Source organism: Lipotes vexillifer, unplaced genomic scaffold, assembly GCF_000442215.2.
Source record: "Lipotes vexillifer unplaced genomic scaffold, Lipotes_vexillifer_v1.1 scaffold841, whole genome shotgun sequence".
NCBI classification, from domain to species: domain Eukaryota; kingdom Metazoa; phylum Chordata; class Mammalia; order Artiodactyla; family Lipotidae; genus Lipotes; species Lipotes vexillifer.
Window position 1 is genome coordinate 306256 of NW_006798403.1, and position 18467 is coordinate 324722.

The 18467-nt window shown below is 41.1% G+C and overlaps 1 protein-coding gene across 3 annotated transcripts in view; it reads left to right on the plus strand.

The window, feature by feature from the left end:
• Positions 1–2688: 2688 nt before the first annotated feature.
• TSHR (thyroid stimulating hormone receptor) overlaps positions 2689–18467 on the plus strand; it is a 180902-nt gene continuing 165123 nt past the window's right edge. The window contains exon 1 of one of the 3 annotated variants that reach the window (XM_007470463.1): positions 2689–2959. In XM_007470463.1, the coding sequence (XP_007470525.1) occupies positions 2790–2959 (170 nt within the window). In that variant the 5' untranslated portion in view covers positions 2689–2789. The remainder of the gene's footprint in view (positions 2960–18467) is intronic. The other 2 variants (XM_007470465.1, XM_007470464.1) reach the window with 2 other exon arrangements.

An 18467-nucleotide genomic window follows, 5' to 3' on the forward strand; every position in this document is an offset into this window, starting at 1 on the left:
CTCCATCACTTTTATTCACCACATTAACAGACTAAAAAAGAAAAATGCTGACTCATCTTAACAGATGCAGAAAAAGCATTTGGCAAAATCTAATACCTATTCCTGATTTAAAACTCTAAGAAAAGGAGAATAGAAGGAAAATTAACCTGATAAAAAGCATTTATGGAAACTGTATACTTAACATCATATTTCATGATGAAAGAATGATTCCCCCATATGATTAGAAACAAGATGATAACTGCCCTTAATCTTTCTACTCAAAATTGTACTGGAGTTTCTAGCCTGTGCAGTCCAATAAGAAAAAGAAATAAGAAGCATTCAGATTGGAAAAGAAGTACACGATCTATACTCAGACAATACAACTCATCTATGTGGATAATTAGATGGAACTAATAAGTGAATTTCATAATATTGCAGCCAAGCTATCAGATAACTGCAGCCCTAGCCGTCATTTTGTTTGCAACCTCATGATAGACCTTAAGCCAGAGCATCCAGTTAGACCTCTCCCAAATTGCACCACAGAAACTCTGAGATAGTAAATGTTGTTTTAAGCCAATATTTAACATTTTGGGGTTATTGATTATGCTGCAACAGATAGCTAATATAGCCATTGCCTATTCATTCATTTAACATTTATTATTTCCTAACTCTGAGCTAGGCACTGTTCTTGGTGTTAGGGATACAGTGGCCAAAAAAAAAAAAAAAGAAAGAAAGGTTCCTGCTTTCATGGAGCTTATATTTTGATGGGGATGGGAGAGCAGCAATAGACAGGCAAAAATGAGTAAACTAATTAATAATAATAACCAGAGATAAGTGCTTTGGTGAGGTAATATGATGGGGGGATCGTTACTTGAGAAAGGTTTTTCCAGAAAAACTTACGATATTTAAACAACAACTTGAATGATGTGACGATCTGGGGACAAATTGTTCCAGGCATAGAGTTCAACAATAGCAAAGGCCCAGAGGTGATAATAAACTTGTCTCTTTCCAGATCCAGCAAAGTGATGGTGAAGGCCGGATCTTGAAAAACAGGAATCAGCAAACTTGTCTTCTAGATCAAATCCTGCCCCAGTCCTGTTCCAGTACAGTCTACAAGCTAAGAATGGCTTTTACGTTTTTAGAGGGTTGTATGAAAAAGAAGGAGGAGACGATGTGACAAAGATCCTATATGGCCCACAAAGCCTAAAACATTTAGGTTCTTCACAGGAAAATTTCTTCACAGGAAAAGTTTACAGGCACCCATAGTAGGGTTTCATTGGTTAGTATAAAGGATTTATATTTAATTTTCTTTAAAAATTTTTTTATTTCTTTTTTTTATTGTGGAATAGTATTCCATTGTATGGATGTATCACTCTTTGTTTATTACCTAGTGGAAGAACATTTGGGTGATTTCCAGTTTGGGGGGATTATGAACAAAGCCACTAAAAAAATTGAAATACACATATTTAAAGTGCACAGTTGATAGATTTTGGCAAATGTATACATCCACTTATGTCCAGTCTAATCAAGACGTAGAACATTTCTATCAATATAACTGCCATGAGTTCTCCGCTGTCCTTTTCCAATCTCCCCTAACCATTATTCTGATTTCCTTCACCATAACTTCCCGCCGCCGTCCCAGAAGTTCATATAAATGGAACCATATAGCATGTGAGAAGATGCTATATGATGCTATATGCTCCTTTTACCCAAGAAGAATTAGTAAGCAATTGAAAGCTTTTGAGAGCGAAATTGGCACAATCTGATATTTATTTTAAATTATCTTCTTGGCTACTGTGTGAAGGATGATGAGTAGACAATAGTGTGCCCCTGAAGTTTTCTTCTTCTTCCCATCTTCTGGGGGGATATATGGCTCGATAATATTCCTGGCCAGACCAGAATTTACAGGTCGACTTCAACTACGTAGAGCAAAGCTCGATTCAAGAGTTCCATTCAAGGCACTCGAACAGTTTCTGCCGTTCCCGGTTCTCCCGGCAGGTGGCGCCAGAGCCCAGTTCCTGGCCTGCCTCGCCGAGTCCGCGCGCTGCAGTGAGAGCTGGACGCCACCGAACGCCGCCAGACGGCTCCCCGCGGCGATTTCTGCGCTAGTGGCTGCGCGCCCCAGAGGTCCGGGTTTGCGCTGAAGTTGGGGAGCCGTGAGGATCCCCCCGTGGGTGTCGCGCCCCGGCCTCGGCCGCACCTCGGGCTGGCAAGCCACGTGTGCCCGCCTCAGACCCTCGGCAGACGCGTGCTAGGCCAGGAGGAGCTGAAGTTCTGCGGCACCGGCGTCCGCCCCGGGACGGTCCTTTCCGCTGCAACTTTCTCTGGATAGAGGGTGCGTGCGGATGGATCCCGACAGGCAGCGCTTTGGGAAGGCTACCCACCCATGGGAAGGCTACCCACCCATGGGAAGAGGTGGCCCGTTGGGTTTAGAGCCAAGGAAAGGAGGGGGCGTGTAAACTAGGCTTTGGAGGGAAGTAATGGGAGGGGCGCGTGAGGCAGGTTGGAGGGCAGAGGGGACAGCCCAGACCGGCGCTGATTGTCAGGCAACAGACGGGAGTGGCATGGGGCAAGGAAAGTGAAGTACGTAAGCTTGTTTGGGTGGAGGGTTGCCTAGGGAAACGGAGCACTTGAGAGCCTCTTCTTTCCCCTCTCCAGCCTCCTCTTTGGTGCTTAAGTCACGACCCCATCGATTTCTCCTTCCTCCCACCCCTCCCGCTCTCCTTCAGCCTGAGGGAACCCGAGGCGCAGAGGGCTGAGAATGAGGCGATAGTGGAGGATGAAGACATAGCCTTGGAGCCCCGAGGACAATGAAACCGACGCCCCTGCTGCAGCTGGCGCTGCTTCTTGTCCTGCCCAGGAGCCTGAGGGGGAAAGGGTGTCCATCTCCGCCCTGCAAATGCCACCAGGAGGACGACTTCAGAGTCACCTGCAAGGATATCCACCGCATCCCCAGCTTGCCGCCCAGTACGCAGACCCTGTGAGTACCTGGGAGAGGAGAGGGGAGGACTCAGGAGCCAAAGTCGGCTGGAAAAGGTGGATGGAAGTGCACGAAAAGAGCTTGAGAGGGTTGTGTGTGCGTGTGTGTGTGTGTGCGCGCGCGCGCGCAATGAGTAAAAACTCCATCGACCAAACGTGGGATTGCTGACGCTCGAGTTACTCATAACACAGAAAAAGTTAACGAAATTTTAGTACAAGATGAAAAGGGAGAGTTGTTCTTTCTAAAGAGCTGCTGTTCTGCACTTTGCCTACTCCCAGCCCTGGCTGAATCTTAATTTTACTTAAGATGTAAATAAGATTAATAGCAACTCAAAAACGGATCCTTTTGATCTTATTTTGGGTGATGAAAATTGCAAAAAAAAAAGGGGGGGTTTCAACTTTAATCTTTCTAGATGGGAAATTATCTTAGCAGGTCTCTTGGTTCATCAAACAGTTGATAGAAATTTAATCAGGGCTCTTTTAAAAACACAGTCGTCCCTCGGTATACATGGAGGATTGGTTCCAGGACCCCTGTGTACACTCAAATCCGAGGATGCTCAAGTATAGCATTTGCATATCACCTATGCACATCCTCCTGTATACTTTAGATCATCTCTAAATTACTTATAATACCTAATACAATGTAAATGCTATGTAAATAGTTGCCAGTGTGTGGCCAACGCAGGTTATGCTCTTTGGAACCTTCTGGAATTTTGTTCCCCCAAATATTTTCAATCCAGTGTTGGTTGAATCTGCAGATATGAAACCTGCCCAGATGGACGGTCAACTGAATATCCTTTATACTTTGTCTGGAATTCACTTTGTATGAAGTATCTGAGTTATTTACTCAAATGTGAGATACCCACTGATGCAGTGCATCCAAAAATCTCCTTTGGGTTTGGCATGGTAGAGGTATAAAAAGATGAAATTTCATAAAGTACATTTTTATCTGTGTGTTAAATGTTACCAGATTAGAAACTTGATGTTAAATGAGTTTTGTGTACATCTGTTCCTTAACAGATGTTGAAATCAATGATTGAAAGGATAATTGTAAACAAGGGAAGAAGGCTTTCTTGGGTGATTAGAAATAGAACAGTAGGAAAGAATAGTAAGACAATCTGGTTCCACTATTTACTTAACTGGTTAAACCCAGTTAAGGTACAAAAGCTCAGGTTATTAAAGAAAATGTAGGTAAGTGAAAAGCAATGGTGAAGTTGTATTTAAGATTTCCTCAAGAATTCAGCTCATAGGGACATTCAACAGTGGGTTATGAACGTTCTGGACACAGGTGTGTATTTCTATGCTGCGATATCTCAGTTTCTTATCTCACCTGGGTCAATTAGTGCAATAACATCCAGTGAATAACACTCATTCTTGGGCTTCCCTGGTGGCGCAGTGGTTAAGAATCCGCCTGCCAATACAGGGGACGCGGGTTCGAGCCCTGGTCCGGGAAGATCCCACATGCTGTGGAGCAACTAAGCCTGTGCACCACAGCTACTGAGCCTGCGCTCTAGAGCCCGTGAGCCACAGCTACTGAAGCCCGCAGGCTTAGAGCCCGTGCTCCGCAACAAGAGAAGCCACCGCAGTGAGAAGCCTGCACACCAGAACGAAGAGCAGCCCCCGCTTGCCACAACTAGAGAAAGCCTGCGTACAGCAACGAAGATTTCCATGCTGCCACTACAGAATAAAATACGTTCTTATCCTCTTGATTAAACCCCTGCATTGACTCCCCATGTCTCCCATGATAAAACTTTTTTGTACAACCTACAAGATCCTTTAAGACGTAGCCCAGTCTTTCAAACCTCATGGCTCCTACTCTGTCACACTTCACTCCTATGAACAGAATTTCTGGCACTTTCCCCAAAGTTCTTTGCTCTCACAACTAACTGCCTATGCCTTCCCTTCCACATTCTCTTCCCTCTGCCTAAAGCGACTTTTCCCTTTTCTTCATCTGGCTAATGCCTACTCCAAGGTCCAGATTAGGTGTCAACTCCTTCAGGAAGCCTCTCCTGGCCCATGACCCCTAAGCTGGGTGAGCTACCTTCTCCACAACATTCTGTGCATTCACCCTGTCCTAGCCCTTACACACAGCTTTTCTGTAACTTGATATTTCTTTGAGTGCCTGTCTAAGCAGGAGCTCCTCTAACACAGGGACACTGTCATTCAACCCTGGAACTACTTTGATGCCCAAAAAAGAACTTGTTAGGTGAATGAGAGAACAAACAAATATGCTGGTCTCAGATTGTCCGCTGTGTGTGGGGAGAAAGGAGGCCAGAGACATCACGACTTCAGAGACTTCTTTAAAGGGAGCAGAACTTCAAGAGTCATTGAAGAGAAATGTGGCTCTGGCAGTGGAAGGGAAGCTGGAATCATTCTGTGTATAGTTCCACCAAGTGATGAGACAGGTAATGTCAGAGAAAGAGCAATGAAATCAGAGTCAGGATACACATCTCTTCCTCCCTCTCTCACTGTGAAATTAGGTGAGATAATTTATGTGGCAGGACCCAAGTTTCCTTCAGGGTAAAAGGGAGGGTTCCATTAGGTTCTTTCTGATGCCTGTGATGCAATGAGAATAGTCTGAGGGAATCCATGGAATCACTGGATAAAGACAGTAGTGGGGAGAATCTGACCTTGAAAATAGTGGGAAGGTGGGGAGAGGGAGGGCAGGAGGGGGGGTATTCTGAAGAATGAAGTTATCCTGAGATAGAGAAGAGAAAATTGATGAAAAGTATAGGTTAAAGAGCATGCTAATTTGAACAATGACCGCAGCCCTGGGCAAAAGTAGCAGAATGATTTTCAAATCTTTTGGGGGCAGTAGAACTCTTCTGTGAAAGGAAAGCTTATGAGAGAAGTCAAATATGTAAAGCTAACAATCATACTGTGCTTATTCCTGTTCTCAGTACTTTATACCAACTCACCCATTGAATCCTCACAAAATCCAATTGAGTAGACGATTTTATTACTCTCATTTCATAGATGAGAAAACTGAGGCACAACAGAAATGAAGCTATTTGCTCAATGTCACACAGCTTGTAAGCGGTACTGCCAGGATGTGAAATACTGCAGAGCTGCACCCTGAGCCCCCTGCTTTCAGAGGAAAATGGGTCTCACCCTGCCAGCTCTTCCCCAGTATGGTCGTGAGGCTTTGGGGAGAAAAGTTTGAAAGCTAGTGATGTCCAATAAGCCATAGATAACCTTGGGGGCTATTGTCCCTAGAAATAATGCAGTAACTCAGAAGATGGGAGGGTAAGAGGAAAATAAAACAAGAAAAGAAAGAAGGAGGGAAAGAAGAAATTGGGAGGGAGGATTGGGACGGAGGGAGGAAAAGAAAGACTACATCTATGGTACAGGGCCTTCCCGACTGGAGCAAACCAGATCCTTGTCATTAAAAACCTGTTTTGAGTGGTAACCCCTTTTCCAAATACAGATGCTGTTTAACCATTGCCTAGCCATTTTACAAATTACTATGGTGCAATTTTCCCTAACCCTTACCTTCTATCCACATAGTATGGTGCTGAAAGGTAAAGAGATTGCCTCTTTCTTCACCACCCATACACCTGTCACATGGGCTGGGTGGGAGTTATACTGTTTATGGCTCCCACTGAAACAGTGGTTCTGAATCTTTTCTCCCACTTCCCCCCTCCAAATGGGCATGATACACTCTCTTTATAACAGTGGTTCTAACTAGGTGAGAAGTGAGGGAGAGCTGGTATCCCTACTCCCCGGTGGAACATTCTAGAATCTTTGATATACAGGTAGTCTGAAAAAATTGCTCCTTCCAATTGAGAATTACTGATTTAAGGGAACGTTAATGAAGCAAGAAGAATAAAATTTAAGTTTTCATGTATAATTATAGATCATATTACCTTAACACCAAGGATAACAAGATCGACCCATCACTCTCATTCAGAGAGTTGCCATTTGCTACTTCTATGTATAAGAGAACATCCCTTCTCTGAATGAGGAGGTAGATGAGGTTAGACGGCTGTTCTGGATTTGTGTGGATTCTTCCTCAAGAAAGTGCTGCCTTACCTTGCCTTGTCCTTTTAACCCACCTGCTTTTAGTTTTATGATGGTGACAATCATTGCCTCCACCCCCTCCATCCCCCACCTTCCAGAGTCTAGGGCTTCAGTAAAATAGTGGTTTGTCCATCACGCACTTGTGTGCCTTCAGAAATGTTTCTGAAGGAGTTGTAGCTATTGTTTTCGGGGTCTGGATTTTGCTTCAGTTTTTAGTCATTTGCATCTGTATCTGTGTCTCTAATTGATGGCCTGTCCTGGTGTCTTCTAAACTGAAGACGGTAACTCACCATCTTCAGGATTTTTGCCTTCTCTGTGTTCTACCTGTGCTATTATTTACTCAATATTTTTAGGTTGACTCACTTCTTCAACTAAAAGAAATCTGTTTAGAAGGCTTATATTGTGACTATAAATGGAAAATTAGCATGCCTTGCTCTAAATAGGAGGTAACTAGAAAACTAAATACAATTAAAACGTAAATGTAATTCTATTCTAGCTCGAGACTATTGTCTTTGAATGTTCTGAGCCTGAGGCTGCCTTCTCTTTGTTATAAAGGAAGTTTAATAAGTGTTCAAGAAATATCAAAGAGACATCAATCCACCAATCCTTGGTGGTGTCAGAAAGACTGAAGGACAATGGAAAAGGGAATCACTTTCTCACTGTGTGATTCAATATTATTTAATGCCATGTGGGCATTCCACCTAAAATAATCTCAAGTATCTCCAAATCACACCTGTTTTACACTTAGGGAAATGTGGATTAATTCTACATTTCACAATTACTTCAGTTACAATTAGCGGTCATAACCTGAATAACATTTGGCTTCAACCTAAAGAGAAGCCCTCTGCTTCAGCACCCATATGCTGTCCAAACATGGACCAATACTTTGTGTCTTATAAAGGCAGCTTCACTTCACACTTCCAGGCTCTGTGATTTATTCTCTGTTATTCTGTGTGAGTATGTGTGTGTGTATATCAGTCAAGGTTTTCATTGGTAAGTAACAGAAAACCCGCTGTGTCTAGATTAAGGAAAAAAGAAATATTTTGAAAGAATTACATATAATTTACAGAATCATTGTAGAACCAGGCTTTGAAAATAGGCCAAGGCCCACAGCAGGCAGGAAGTTGGAACCACCGCCAACCATCTGGTTGGAACAACTCCATGGACAATACCGTGATCACAGCCACAGAACATCTGTGGTGCTGGGCACCCAGTTGTATAGCTGCTGGACTATCTGTGTGCTGCCATAAGTAATTTCTCAATTGTCCCTGGCTCTTTGAATCACCAGCCAGAGAATGATATCCTATGTGAGAGCAACTGATTATCTGGTGTAGGTTACCTGCTGTGTCCTAGCTGCTGAGGGTAGGAAGAGAAAAGAGGTCTCCCTTTATCATTTTTGGTGTCAGCAGTAGGAGATGCAGAATAGTGTCCTTCTAATATTACACACAATGGGGAATTTCCCACCAAAGAGGGGCCATATGCCCTCCACATGGCTCATCACTTCTTTCATTCTGCAAATGTTTATTAAGCACTGGCTATATTCCAGACACTGTGCTAAGCTCTGGATTTGGTGGAGAATGATGCCAACATGTCCCTGTCCTCAGGGATCTCACAGTCTAGTGTGGAAGCTGAATATTAATCCAATAATCCCATAAACATGTAATTAGAATTGTGTAAGTGTGCTGAGAGTATACTTGGTGGAAATGGGCGGTGGGGGTGGCTAACTTTGACTGGGGTTCAAAGAAGGCTTTGAGCTGTATCCTGAACCAGTAGAATTTGGGTATAAGCGTTTCATGGAGGGTGAGGAAGCATTGTTCCAGGAGATGGAACTGCTCGATTGAAGAACTTTGGAGAATTCTAACTTAAATGCTGAAGGGTTTGATTAATTCACTTGGGACAAAGATATTGATGGGCAACAAAATGTGTACTACATACTTTCTTCATAATACAATACAGGTCAAAGTGAATTCTGATGTCAGTGGGGGCAGCTTTTGTGTCCAAAGAAGGCTTTTGAGGGTAACTGGTTTTAAAAACAAATATTTGACTCATTAAAGTAATAAATGTAAAACCTAGGGTTTTTTTTTTGAGTTTTCCATGTATTTATTATTTTATTTGTATATCTAATTGTAACAATTACTTTAAGGAAGATTTTATAATTTAATAATATCTTAATAAGTACTTTAATAAAATAATACGTAGTTTAAATGAATACAAATGTAATATATTTTCTTTAAAGCATGTGAATATTTGACAAAACTTTCCAAATACTTGGAAAATTCTAGAAAGTCTATTAAATTAAATTTTATAAGTACCAGGAATCCTAAGTTTTTAGATATCCCAGTGCTCTTTATGGGGCAGGAGAATAAAGTGGTTAAGAGCATGCTCTCCGGAGTGAGGTCATCTGGGTTGAATGGCTTGCTGTACTGTTTCCTAGGTATGCTTTTGAGAATGTAGGAGAGAAAAAAATTTCCCCCTACCCTTCTAAGTTCTCATCTGGGGCCTCTGTAACAGTAACAGATTAACAAAAGAAAAGCATACAAATTTATTTAATATAAGTTTTACATGACATGACACAGAGCTTTCATAAGGAAATGAAGACCCCAAGAAGCTATTATACCTGAGCGTCTTTATGCTAGTTTTGATGAAGCATGGCGAGCCATGGAACAATATGACAAGACAAAAAAGGGTGTGAGCTAAGTGTAATAAAGGGGCAAACAGCAAAGTCTGTTCATTCAGATTCCCCTTGCCTTCCCTCTGTCTTTGGAGATAGGGATGCTCCTTCCCTCCAGGTATAGGGAGAACCTCTCACCAGAGGGTGTTGTGACCTGCTTTGGGGGAAGGTCAGAAAGTCCTCCCTGCACATGCTCTTTCTCAAATTCCTTAAAATACTCAATATGCCAAAGTTCTGTATTTTGGGGTAGCCTGTCCTAAACCCCATCAGGAACATTGCCTGATTGTTCTGTGCCTCAGTTTCTTCAACTATAAAATAAGGATAAAAATAGTACCTGCCTCATTGGATTGCTGGGAGGTGTGAACGACCTAACACTGTTAAAGTATAATTTTCAAAGGCAGGTAAAATTATGACTCTCCTACAGCTATAAATTGAACACATTAAAGATTGTACTTAACTCATTGCAGCGTATTAGTTTCCTAAGACTGCCGTAACAGAGTATCACAAACTGAGGAGCTTACCATAACAGAAATGTATTGTCTCACGGTTCTGGCAGCTAAGTAAGAAATCAAGGTGTTAACACGGCTATGTTCCTCTGAAAGCTCTAGGGAAGAATCCTTCCTGCCTTTTCCAGCTTCTGATGGCCATGGGAATCCTTGGTGTTCCTTGGCTTGTAGCTGCAGGATGCCAATATCTGTCTCTTTATTGATGTGGCCTTCTCTCTGTGTGTCTTTTGTCTCTGTGTGTCCTTTCCTCATCTTATCACAATCCCAGTCATTGGGTTTAGGGCTCACCCTACTCCAGGATGACCTCAGCTTAACTAATTATATCTACAAACACCCTATTTCCAAATAAGGTCACATACTCAGGTTCCAGGTGGACATGAGTTTTACGGGGACACTAGTCAACCCACTACAAGGAGAAAACTGGTAAGATGTTGCAATCAGCTTAAAGGAGAGCCCACAAAATCAGCACTTTTATAGATGTGGAATACCGAAGTGAACATGCTGATGGAGGCAAAACTAACTTCTTTCGTGTGGGGAAGAGTGGGCAGAGTCATCTGAAGCTCTCACGGGACAGAATTTGCGTGTCTGCAGACAAAATTGTTTCGCCTTGTTGTCAGTCATCTACAACCTACAGGGCTGTAAAGTAGCTCTTGTTGAATCAGACTCAATCTTGGAAGAATGTGCTCTAAATCAATGCACAGTTTTCCACTGAAGCACGATTTTGCCCCTACAATGTGTATAAATTGCTTAGAACAGTTACTGGCTCACGGTAGACATTTACAAGTAAACGCAGTAAAAAATAATTTTCTTTTCAACTTAAATCACAGGTTGAAATAAATTAATCATTCATTTTAAATTGGAGTTGCAAGGGCAATCTATTAGATATTCCAACAGGCCAAGTTTAAATAAGACAAAGACCGAACATACCAAATATGTATTGACTATTCTTAAATTCAACACAAACATATTGATACTGTGGATCTGAGTTAGCCTCTCATTTCTATTCTTAATTGTAAAATTTCCCAGGCTAAAAGATGTCTATTCAGTAAGCAAGTTGGTCTTCCTCCTCTAACGAACTCTGGGTTTTTTGTTGTTTTTTTTTTTGCGGTACACGGGCCTCTCACTGTTGTGGCCTCTCCCGCTGCAGAGCACAGGCTCCGGACGCGCAGGCTCAGCGGCCATGGCCCACGGGCCCAGCCGCTCCGCGGTATGCGGGATCCTCCCGGACCGGGGCACGAACCCGCGTCCCCTGCATCGGCAGGCGGACCCTCAACCACTGCGCCACCAGGGAAGCCCTGAACTCTGGTTTTTTCTGTTCTCCAGTAGGTCTCTGTCTTTATTCCTGTTTTACCCCTAGGTTCTTCATAACATTTTTTTTTTCTTAAATTCCATATATATGTGTTAGCATACGGTATTTGTCCTTCTCTTTCTGACTTACTTCACTCTGTATGACAGACTCTAGATCTATCCACCTCATTACAAATAGCTCAATTTCGTTTCTTTTTATGGCTGAGTAATATTCCATTGTATATATGTGCCACATCTTCTTTATCCATTCATCCGACGACGGGCACTTAGGTTGTTTCCATCTCCGGGCTATTGTAAATAGAGCTGCAATGAACATTTTGGTACATGACTCTTTCTGAATTCTGGTTTCCTCAGGGTATATACCTAGTAGTGGGATTGCTGGGTCATATGGTAGTTCTATTTGTAGTTTTTTAAGGAACCTCCATACTGTTCTCCATAGTGGCTGAACCAATTCACATTCCCACCAGCAGTGCAAGAGTGTTCCCTTTTCTCCACACCCTCTCCAGCATTTATTGTTTCTAGATTTTTTGATGATGGCCATTCTGACTGGTGTGAGATGATATCTCATTGTAGTTTTGATTTGCATTTCTCTAATGATTAATGATGTTGAGCATTCTTTCATGTGTTTGTTGGCAGTCTGTATATCTTCTTTGGAGAAATGTCTATTTAGGTCTTCTGCCCATTTTTGGATTGGGTTGTTTATTTTTTTGTTATTGAGCTGCATGAGCTGCCTGTAAATTTTAGAGATTAATCCTTTGTCAGTTGATTCATTTGCAAATATTTTCTCCCATTCTGAGGGCTGTCTTTTGGTCTTGTTTATGGTTTCCTTTGCTGTGCAAAAGCTTTGAAGTTTCATTAGGTCCCATTTGTTTATTTTTGTTTTTATCTCCATTACTCTAGGAGATGGGTCAAGAAGGATCTTGCTGTGATTTATGTCATAGAGTGTTCTGCCTATGTTTTCCTCTAAGAGTTTGATAGTTTCTGGCCTTACATTTAGGTCTTTAATCCATTTTGAGCTTATTTTTGTGTATGGTGTTAGGGAGTGATCTAATCTCATACTTTTACATGTACCTGTCCAGTTTTCCCAGCACCACTTATTGAAGGGGCTGTCCTTTCTCCACTGTATATTCCTGCCACCTTTATCAAAGATAAGGTGACCATATGTGCATGGGTTTATCTCTGGGCTTTCTATCCTATTCCATTGATCTATCTTTCTGTTTTTGTGCCAGTACCATACTGTCTTGATTACTGTAGCTTTGTAGTATAGTCTGAAGTCAGGCAGCCTGATTCCTCCAGCTCCATTTTTTGTTCTCAAGATTGCTTTGGCTATTCGGGGTCTTTTGTGTTTCCATACAAATTGTGAAATTTTTTGTTCTAGTTCTGTGAAAAATGCCAGTGGTAGTTTGATAGGGATTGCATTGAATCTATAGATTGCTTTGGGAAGTAGAGTCATTTTCACAATGTTGATTCTTCCAATCCAAGAACATGGTATATCTCTCCATCTGTTTGTATCATCTTTAATTTCTTTCATCAGTGTCTTATAATTTTCTGCATACAGGTCTTTTGTCTCCTTAGGTAGGTTTATTCCTAGATATTTTATTCTTTTTGTTGCAATGGTAAATGGGAGTGTTTTCTTGATTTCACTTTCAGATTTTTCATCGTTAGTATATAGGAATGCCAGAGATTTCTGTGCATTAATTTTGTATCCTGCTACTTTACCAAATTCATTGATTAGCTCTAGTAGTTTTCTGGTAGCATCTTTAGGATTCTCTATGTATAGTATCATGTCATCTGCAAACAGTGACAGCTTTACTTCTTCTTTTCCGATTTGGATTCCTTTTATTTCCTTTTCTTCTCTGATTGCTGTGGCTAAAACTTCCAAAACTATGTTGAATAAGAGTGGTGAGAGTGGGCAACCTTGTCTTGTTCCTGACCTTAGTGGAAATGCTTTCAGTTTTTCGCCATTGAGGATGATGTTGGCTGTGGGCTTGTCATATACGGCCTTTATTATATTGAGGAAAGTTCCCTCTACACCTACTTTCTGCAGGGTTTTTATCATAAATGGGTGTTGAATTTTGTCAAAAGCTTTCTCTGCATCTATTGAGATGATCATATGGTTTTTCTCCTTCAGTTTGTTAATATGGTTAATCACATTGATAGATTTGCGTATATTGAAGAATCCTTGCATTCCTGGAATAAACCCCACTTGATCATGGTGTATGATCCTTTTAATGTGCTGTTGGATTCTGTTTGCTAGTATTTTGTTGAGGATTTTTGCATCTATGTTCATCAGTGATATTGGCCTGTAGTTTTCTTTCTTTGTGACATCCTTGTCTGGTTTTGGTATCAAGGTGATGGTGGCCTTGTAGAATGAGTTTGGGAGTGTTCCTCCCTCTGCTATAGTTTGGAAGAGTTTGAGAAGGATAGGTGTTAGCTCTTCTCTAAACGAACTCTGGTTTTTAAGGAACCATCTACAGGCTTCCTAAGTTCCTTGTAATTAGGGTTGCCCTATCTGAAAGGAACCTTCTCTTGTACCTGTTGTCCAGGTGTAATTAATAGCATTCCTTTCATTCTCAAAGGTGTCCCAATTTGGAGGATAAATTACTAATAGAACATAAAGTCCAGAGGCCCGTAGGACGTATGGGGACATTCTTAGCCTTGTTTATTGTCACCGTAACTGGGAGACAATAACTTAAAATGGGTTGGTCTCTCAATACCCCCCTCAAAATATGCAATCCCCACATAGTTAGGTAGCTAACTTGCTTCACTGCTTCAGTTGATTTTGTGTTTCTTTGGCTCTCTTAAGATACTGAAAGTGTCTTCCCTTCTTGCTTACTGTAGGAGCCTCCGAACCTGTCCTGTCTTCCAGCCCTGCCCTCCACAGTCTGTTCACATAGCAGCCAAAGAGCTTTTAAAATGTAGGTCAGGTCATGTCCCTCCTCTACTCAGGAACTTCTAACAGGGTTCCTAGTTATCTCAAGATAAAAACCAAAGTCCTTACAGTTTTGGCCCAAAAGGCCCTATGTGATTCAGACCTTCTTTACTTTTCCAATTTCATTTCCTATTACTTTCATTCATAATCCAACTTTCACTCCATTGGCCTCCTTATTGTTCCTCACATTTGTCAGGATTTACACATTTGGTCCTTCCCTGCATCTCAAACATTATTTTCCCAGACATCTCCACGGTTAATCCCTGCACCTCCTTCAAGTTTCTGTTCAGATGTTACCTTCTCAATAAGGCTTTCCTAATCACTCCATTTAAAATTTAACACTCTTGCTTTAAAACATTTTTTAATCCATAGCACTTGTCACCTTCCAGTATCTAAGTAATTTGCTTGTTTTTATGTTTCTTGTTTATGTCTTTCTCCACAAAAATATAATCTCCACAAGGGCAAGGTTTTTGTTTTGTTTGTTTGTTGTTGTTGTTATTGTTTGTCTGTTTTGTTCAGTTATGTATCCCCAGTGTCCAGAAAAGGCCTGTTATATAATCGATAGTCAGTGAGTATTTGTTTAATAGATGGACAAACGCATGAATGAATGTCTCCAGAGGCATTCTAATGTTATCCCATTGGGTTCTTTGCACACTTTTATAATTCCTTTTCCAAGTCCTTTAGTTTTATTGCCCTGTTAAGACGGATGGAATTCTGCTTTGTTTCGTATTTTTCCTGGCTATCTGGGACACTAGTTCTTTAGATACTGAAGTGACATCCACATCTCTCATTGTTCATATTACTAAAGACCTGTTGATGAAGATCCTTTGAGCTGCCACCCCCAAGAAATTAACTACCCCAGTGCTTTCTAAACTTCCCAAATGTAGGGCTCCTCAGCAAGAGGAAGTGGAGCAGGGCCCCTGGGATAGCTGGGACACTCAGAAGGAATCCAGGGCAAGCAGGACATTCCTTCGAAGTCTTTGGTTTGTTTTTTAAATTTAACTTCCAAAAAATTACTAAAATTTTAAATTCTTTTCCATCACGTATTTGTTTTTCATGTGGCTTCTTGTATTCCTTCCCGGAGTTATTTCCTTGTACCTTCAGGTTAATGCATCTCTGTATTTGAATATCCCCATCACTTGATCCACAGAAGTGCCTTGATGCACGGAATGGCAGGCACTGAAGGAGGCCAGTGAAGCAGTAGTTTGGGAGGCAGTGCTGTGTGTAAGAGCTCCATGATCAGACCAGCTCTGCAGAGGCCAAGCCCATTCAGTTCTGCTCTCAGACACCTGGGTCCAGAATGGCTGATTATGTCACCTGTCCCTGGGTCTAAGTCTGTCTTCTTATATCAGCTCTGATAAAGTAGTAGACATAGAAAACAAATTCACACCACTTAAAATATGTTGTTAAATGAGTGAACTTTACCTGAATTTATCAGTCAATTAATTGAAATAGCTTTTTCCCCTCCGGAGCTGAGAAATTAAAATGATCTATTTGATTATTTTAATGTTTCTTGGTTGTACAAGGTATGTTTTTACCCTTCAGGTTAAGATTTATTCCCAGAGAAAACCATAATTCAAAAAAACACATGCACACCAATGTTCATAGCAGCACTATTTACAATAGCCAGGACATGGAAACAACCTAAATATCCATCAACAGAGGAATGGATAAAGAACATGTGGTACATATATACAATGGAATATTACTCAGCCATAAAAAGGAACGAAATTGGGTCATTTGTAGAGATGTGGGTGGACCTAAAGAGTGTCATACAGAGTGAACTAAGTCAGAAAGAGAAAAGCAAATATCGTATAATAACACATATATGTGGAATCTAGAAAAATGGTATAGATGATCTTATTTGCAAAGAAGAAATAGAAACACAGACGTAGAGAACAAATGTATGGATACCAAAGGGGAAAGGGGTAGGGTGGGAGGAACTGGGAGACTGGGATTGACACATATGCATTATTGATACTATGTATAAAATAGGCAACTGATGGGAACATACTGTATAGCACAGGGAACTCTACCTGTTGCACTGTGGTAACCTAAATGGGAGGGAAGTCCGAAAGGGAGGAAATATCTATATGTGTATGGCTGATTCATTTTGTTGTGCAGTGGAGGCTAACACATCATTAGCCATACTCCAATAAAAATTTTTAAAAAGGGCTTCCCTGGTGGCGCAGTGGTTGAGAATCTGCCTGCTAATGCAGGGGACACGGGTTCAAGCCCTGGTCTGGGAAGATCCCACATGCCGCGGAGCAACTAGGCCCGTGAGCCACGACTACTGAGCCTGCACGTCTGGAGCCTGTGCTCTGTAACAAGAGAGGCCGCGATAGTGAGAGGCCTGCGCACCGCGATGAAGAGTGGCTCCCGCTTGCCACAACTAGAGAAAAGCCCTCGCACAGAAACGAAGACCCAACACAGCAAAAAAAAAAATTAATTAATTAATTTAAAAAAAAGATTTATTAACCAGAGGTTCATGGGCTTCCTAGGGGTCTGTGGTTGGCCTCCTGGGAATCTGTGGTAATGTAAGAATTTGTATACAAGATATTAGGGCATTGCTGAGAGAGTCTATAATTCTTCTCAGATTTTTCAATGAAAATCTTTGGAGGTTTCTTGACCTCCAAAGAAATTTTGTTTTGGCATAATTTGGCATTTTTGTGTAACTGTAAGTATACCTTTGGTATCACCTATAATTCTTTTTATTATAAACATTTTTATTTTACTACAAAGAATGCTAAAACATATATTTAAACAACAAAAAAAAAGTCTTGATCGTTGAATGTGATATATTTTCTCCTGAATACATTAGTATGGTGACTTTTTTATGCCTCACACTTAGCCTGTCCTTTGAATAGGCTTTTCACGCAGAAGTTCACTGAATGTGGCTATTCTTCAAGCCAATAGTTTAAAAACAGATCTTACAAGTGTCTAATACCTCATGTCTGGCATTAACTCCTCCACACTGACCCTGTTTCCATTTTCACTGAAGCTGGTCAGTGTGCTTCATTACTCTTTAGCCCTTCATTCCTGCAGTTAAAAAATCATTGAGGAAAATTTCAAGTATGGGCAAAATGGTCCCATTTGTTCAAAGCTACAGATTGGATTTTAAAGGATTCCATTTAGATGTCAGACACTGCTTACTTTGCTTCATTCTTGTATGAATCCTTAAGATCATTTAGGGTGTTCTGGAAATGTTCAAAACAGATTCTTTTCTTAAAATTACAGAGCAGGCATTTGTGATTTTTAAAGCATCTTATAAATATTACTCTCTTAACGTAGTGACATGTAAATATGGCGTAGGTTTTGCACCATCACAATAGTCCAGAAATTCAAATATTTCATCATCATCTTAACTAAACTCCCCACACCCCTTTTGCCCCTGGGAAGAGCTCACTGTGTCCCAGTTTTTCTTTCAAAACCACAATCTCTGTATTTATATGATACATGAAGCTCTTGGTTTACATTTTGCAAGCATTAGCTTAATTTTACCCACACCCGTGTGTTATCGTAATTACTTAACTCCAGTTAGAGGATTGAAATTGTCTCTTCTTATTGCCAGATCACTTTGTATTTTGTTATTTCAATCTTTTTGGGAGCTGGGAAACTAGAAGGCTAACTTTGGGTGAAGGATGTGGACTTGAGAATAAATAGGCTCTAAAGGGAGGGTGTCAGTGAGGGGCTTTCCTGTGACAGAGTCCTTAGTGGGCTGGATGACTGCTCTGTCTCCTTCTCAACACCTTTTTCAATTATTTCTGGCTTCATGGCCATGGTCCAGAGATTTGAGATGACCAGAAATCTTACCTCTAGATAGATGGCATTTTGTTCTAGTTAGTTATTCTTCCTTCCTTTCTTCTTTCTTTTTTCAATAAATATTCATTGATCACCTATTAAATGTAAATACCATTCTAGGCATTGGAGATATATAATAAATGACCTCCTTGACCTTACATTCTCGCAGGGGAAATAGCCACCGAAAATAAATTAATAAATAAATAAGGAAAACACATAGAATGTGATAAGTATAATGGAGAAGAATAAAGGAAGGGGGAGGAGGAATGCC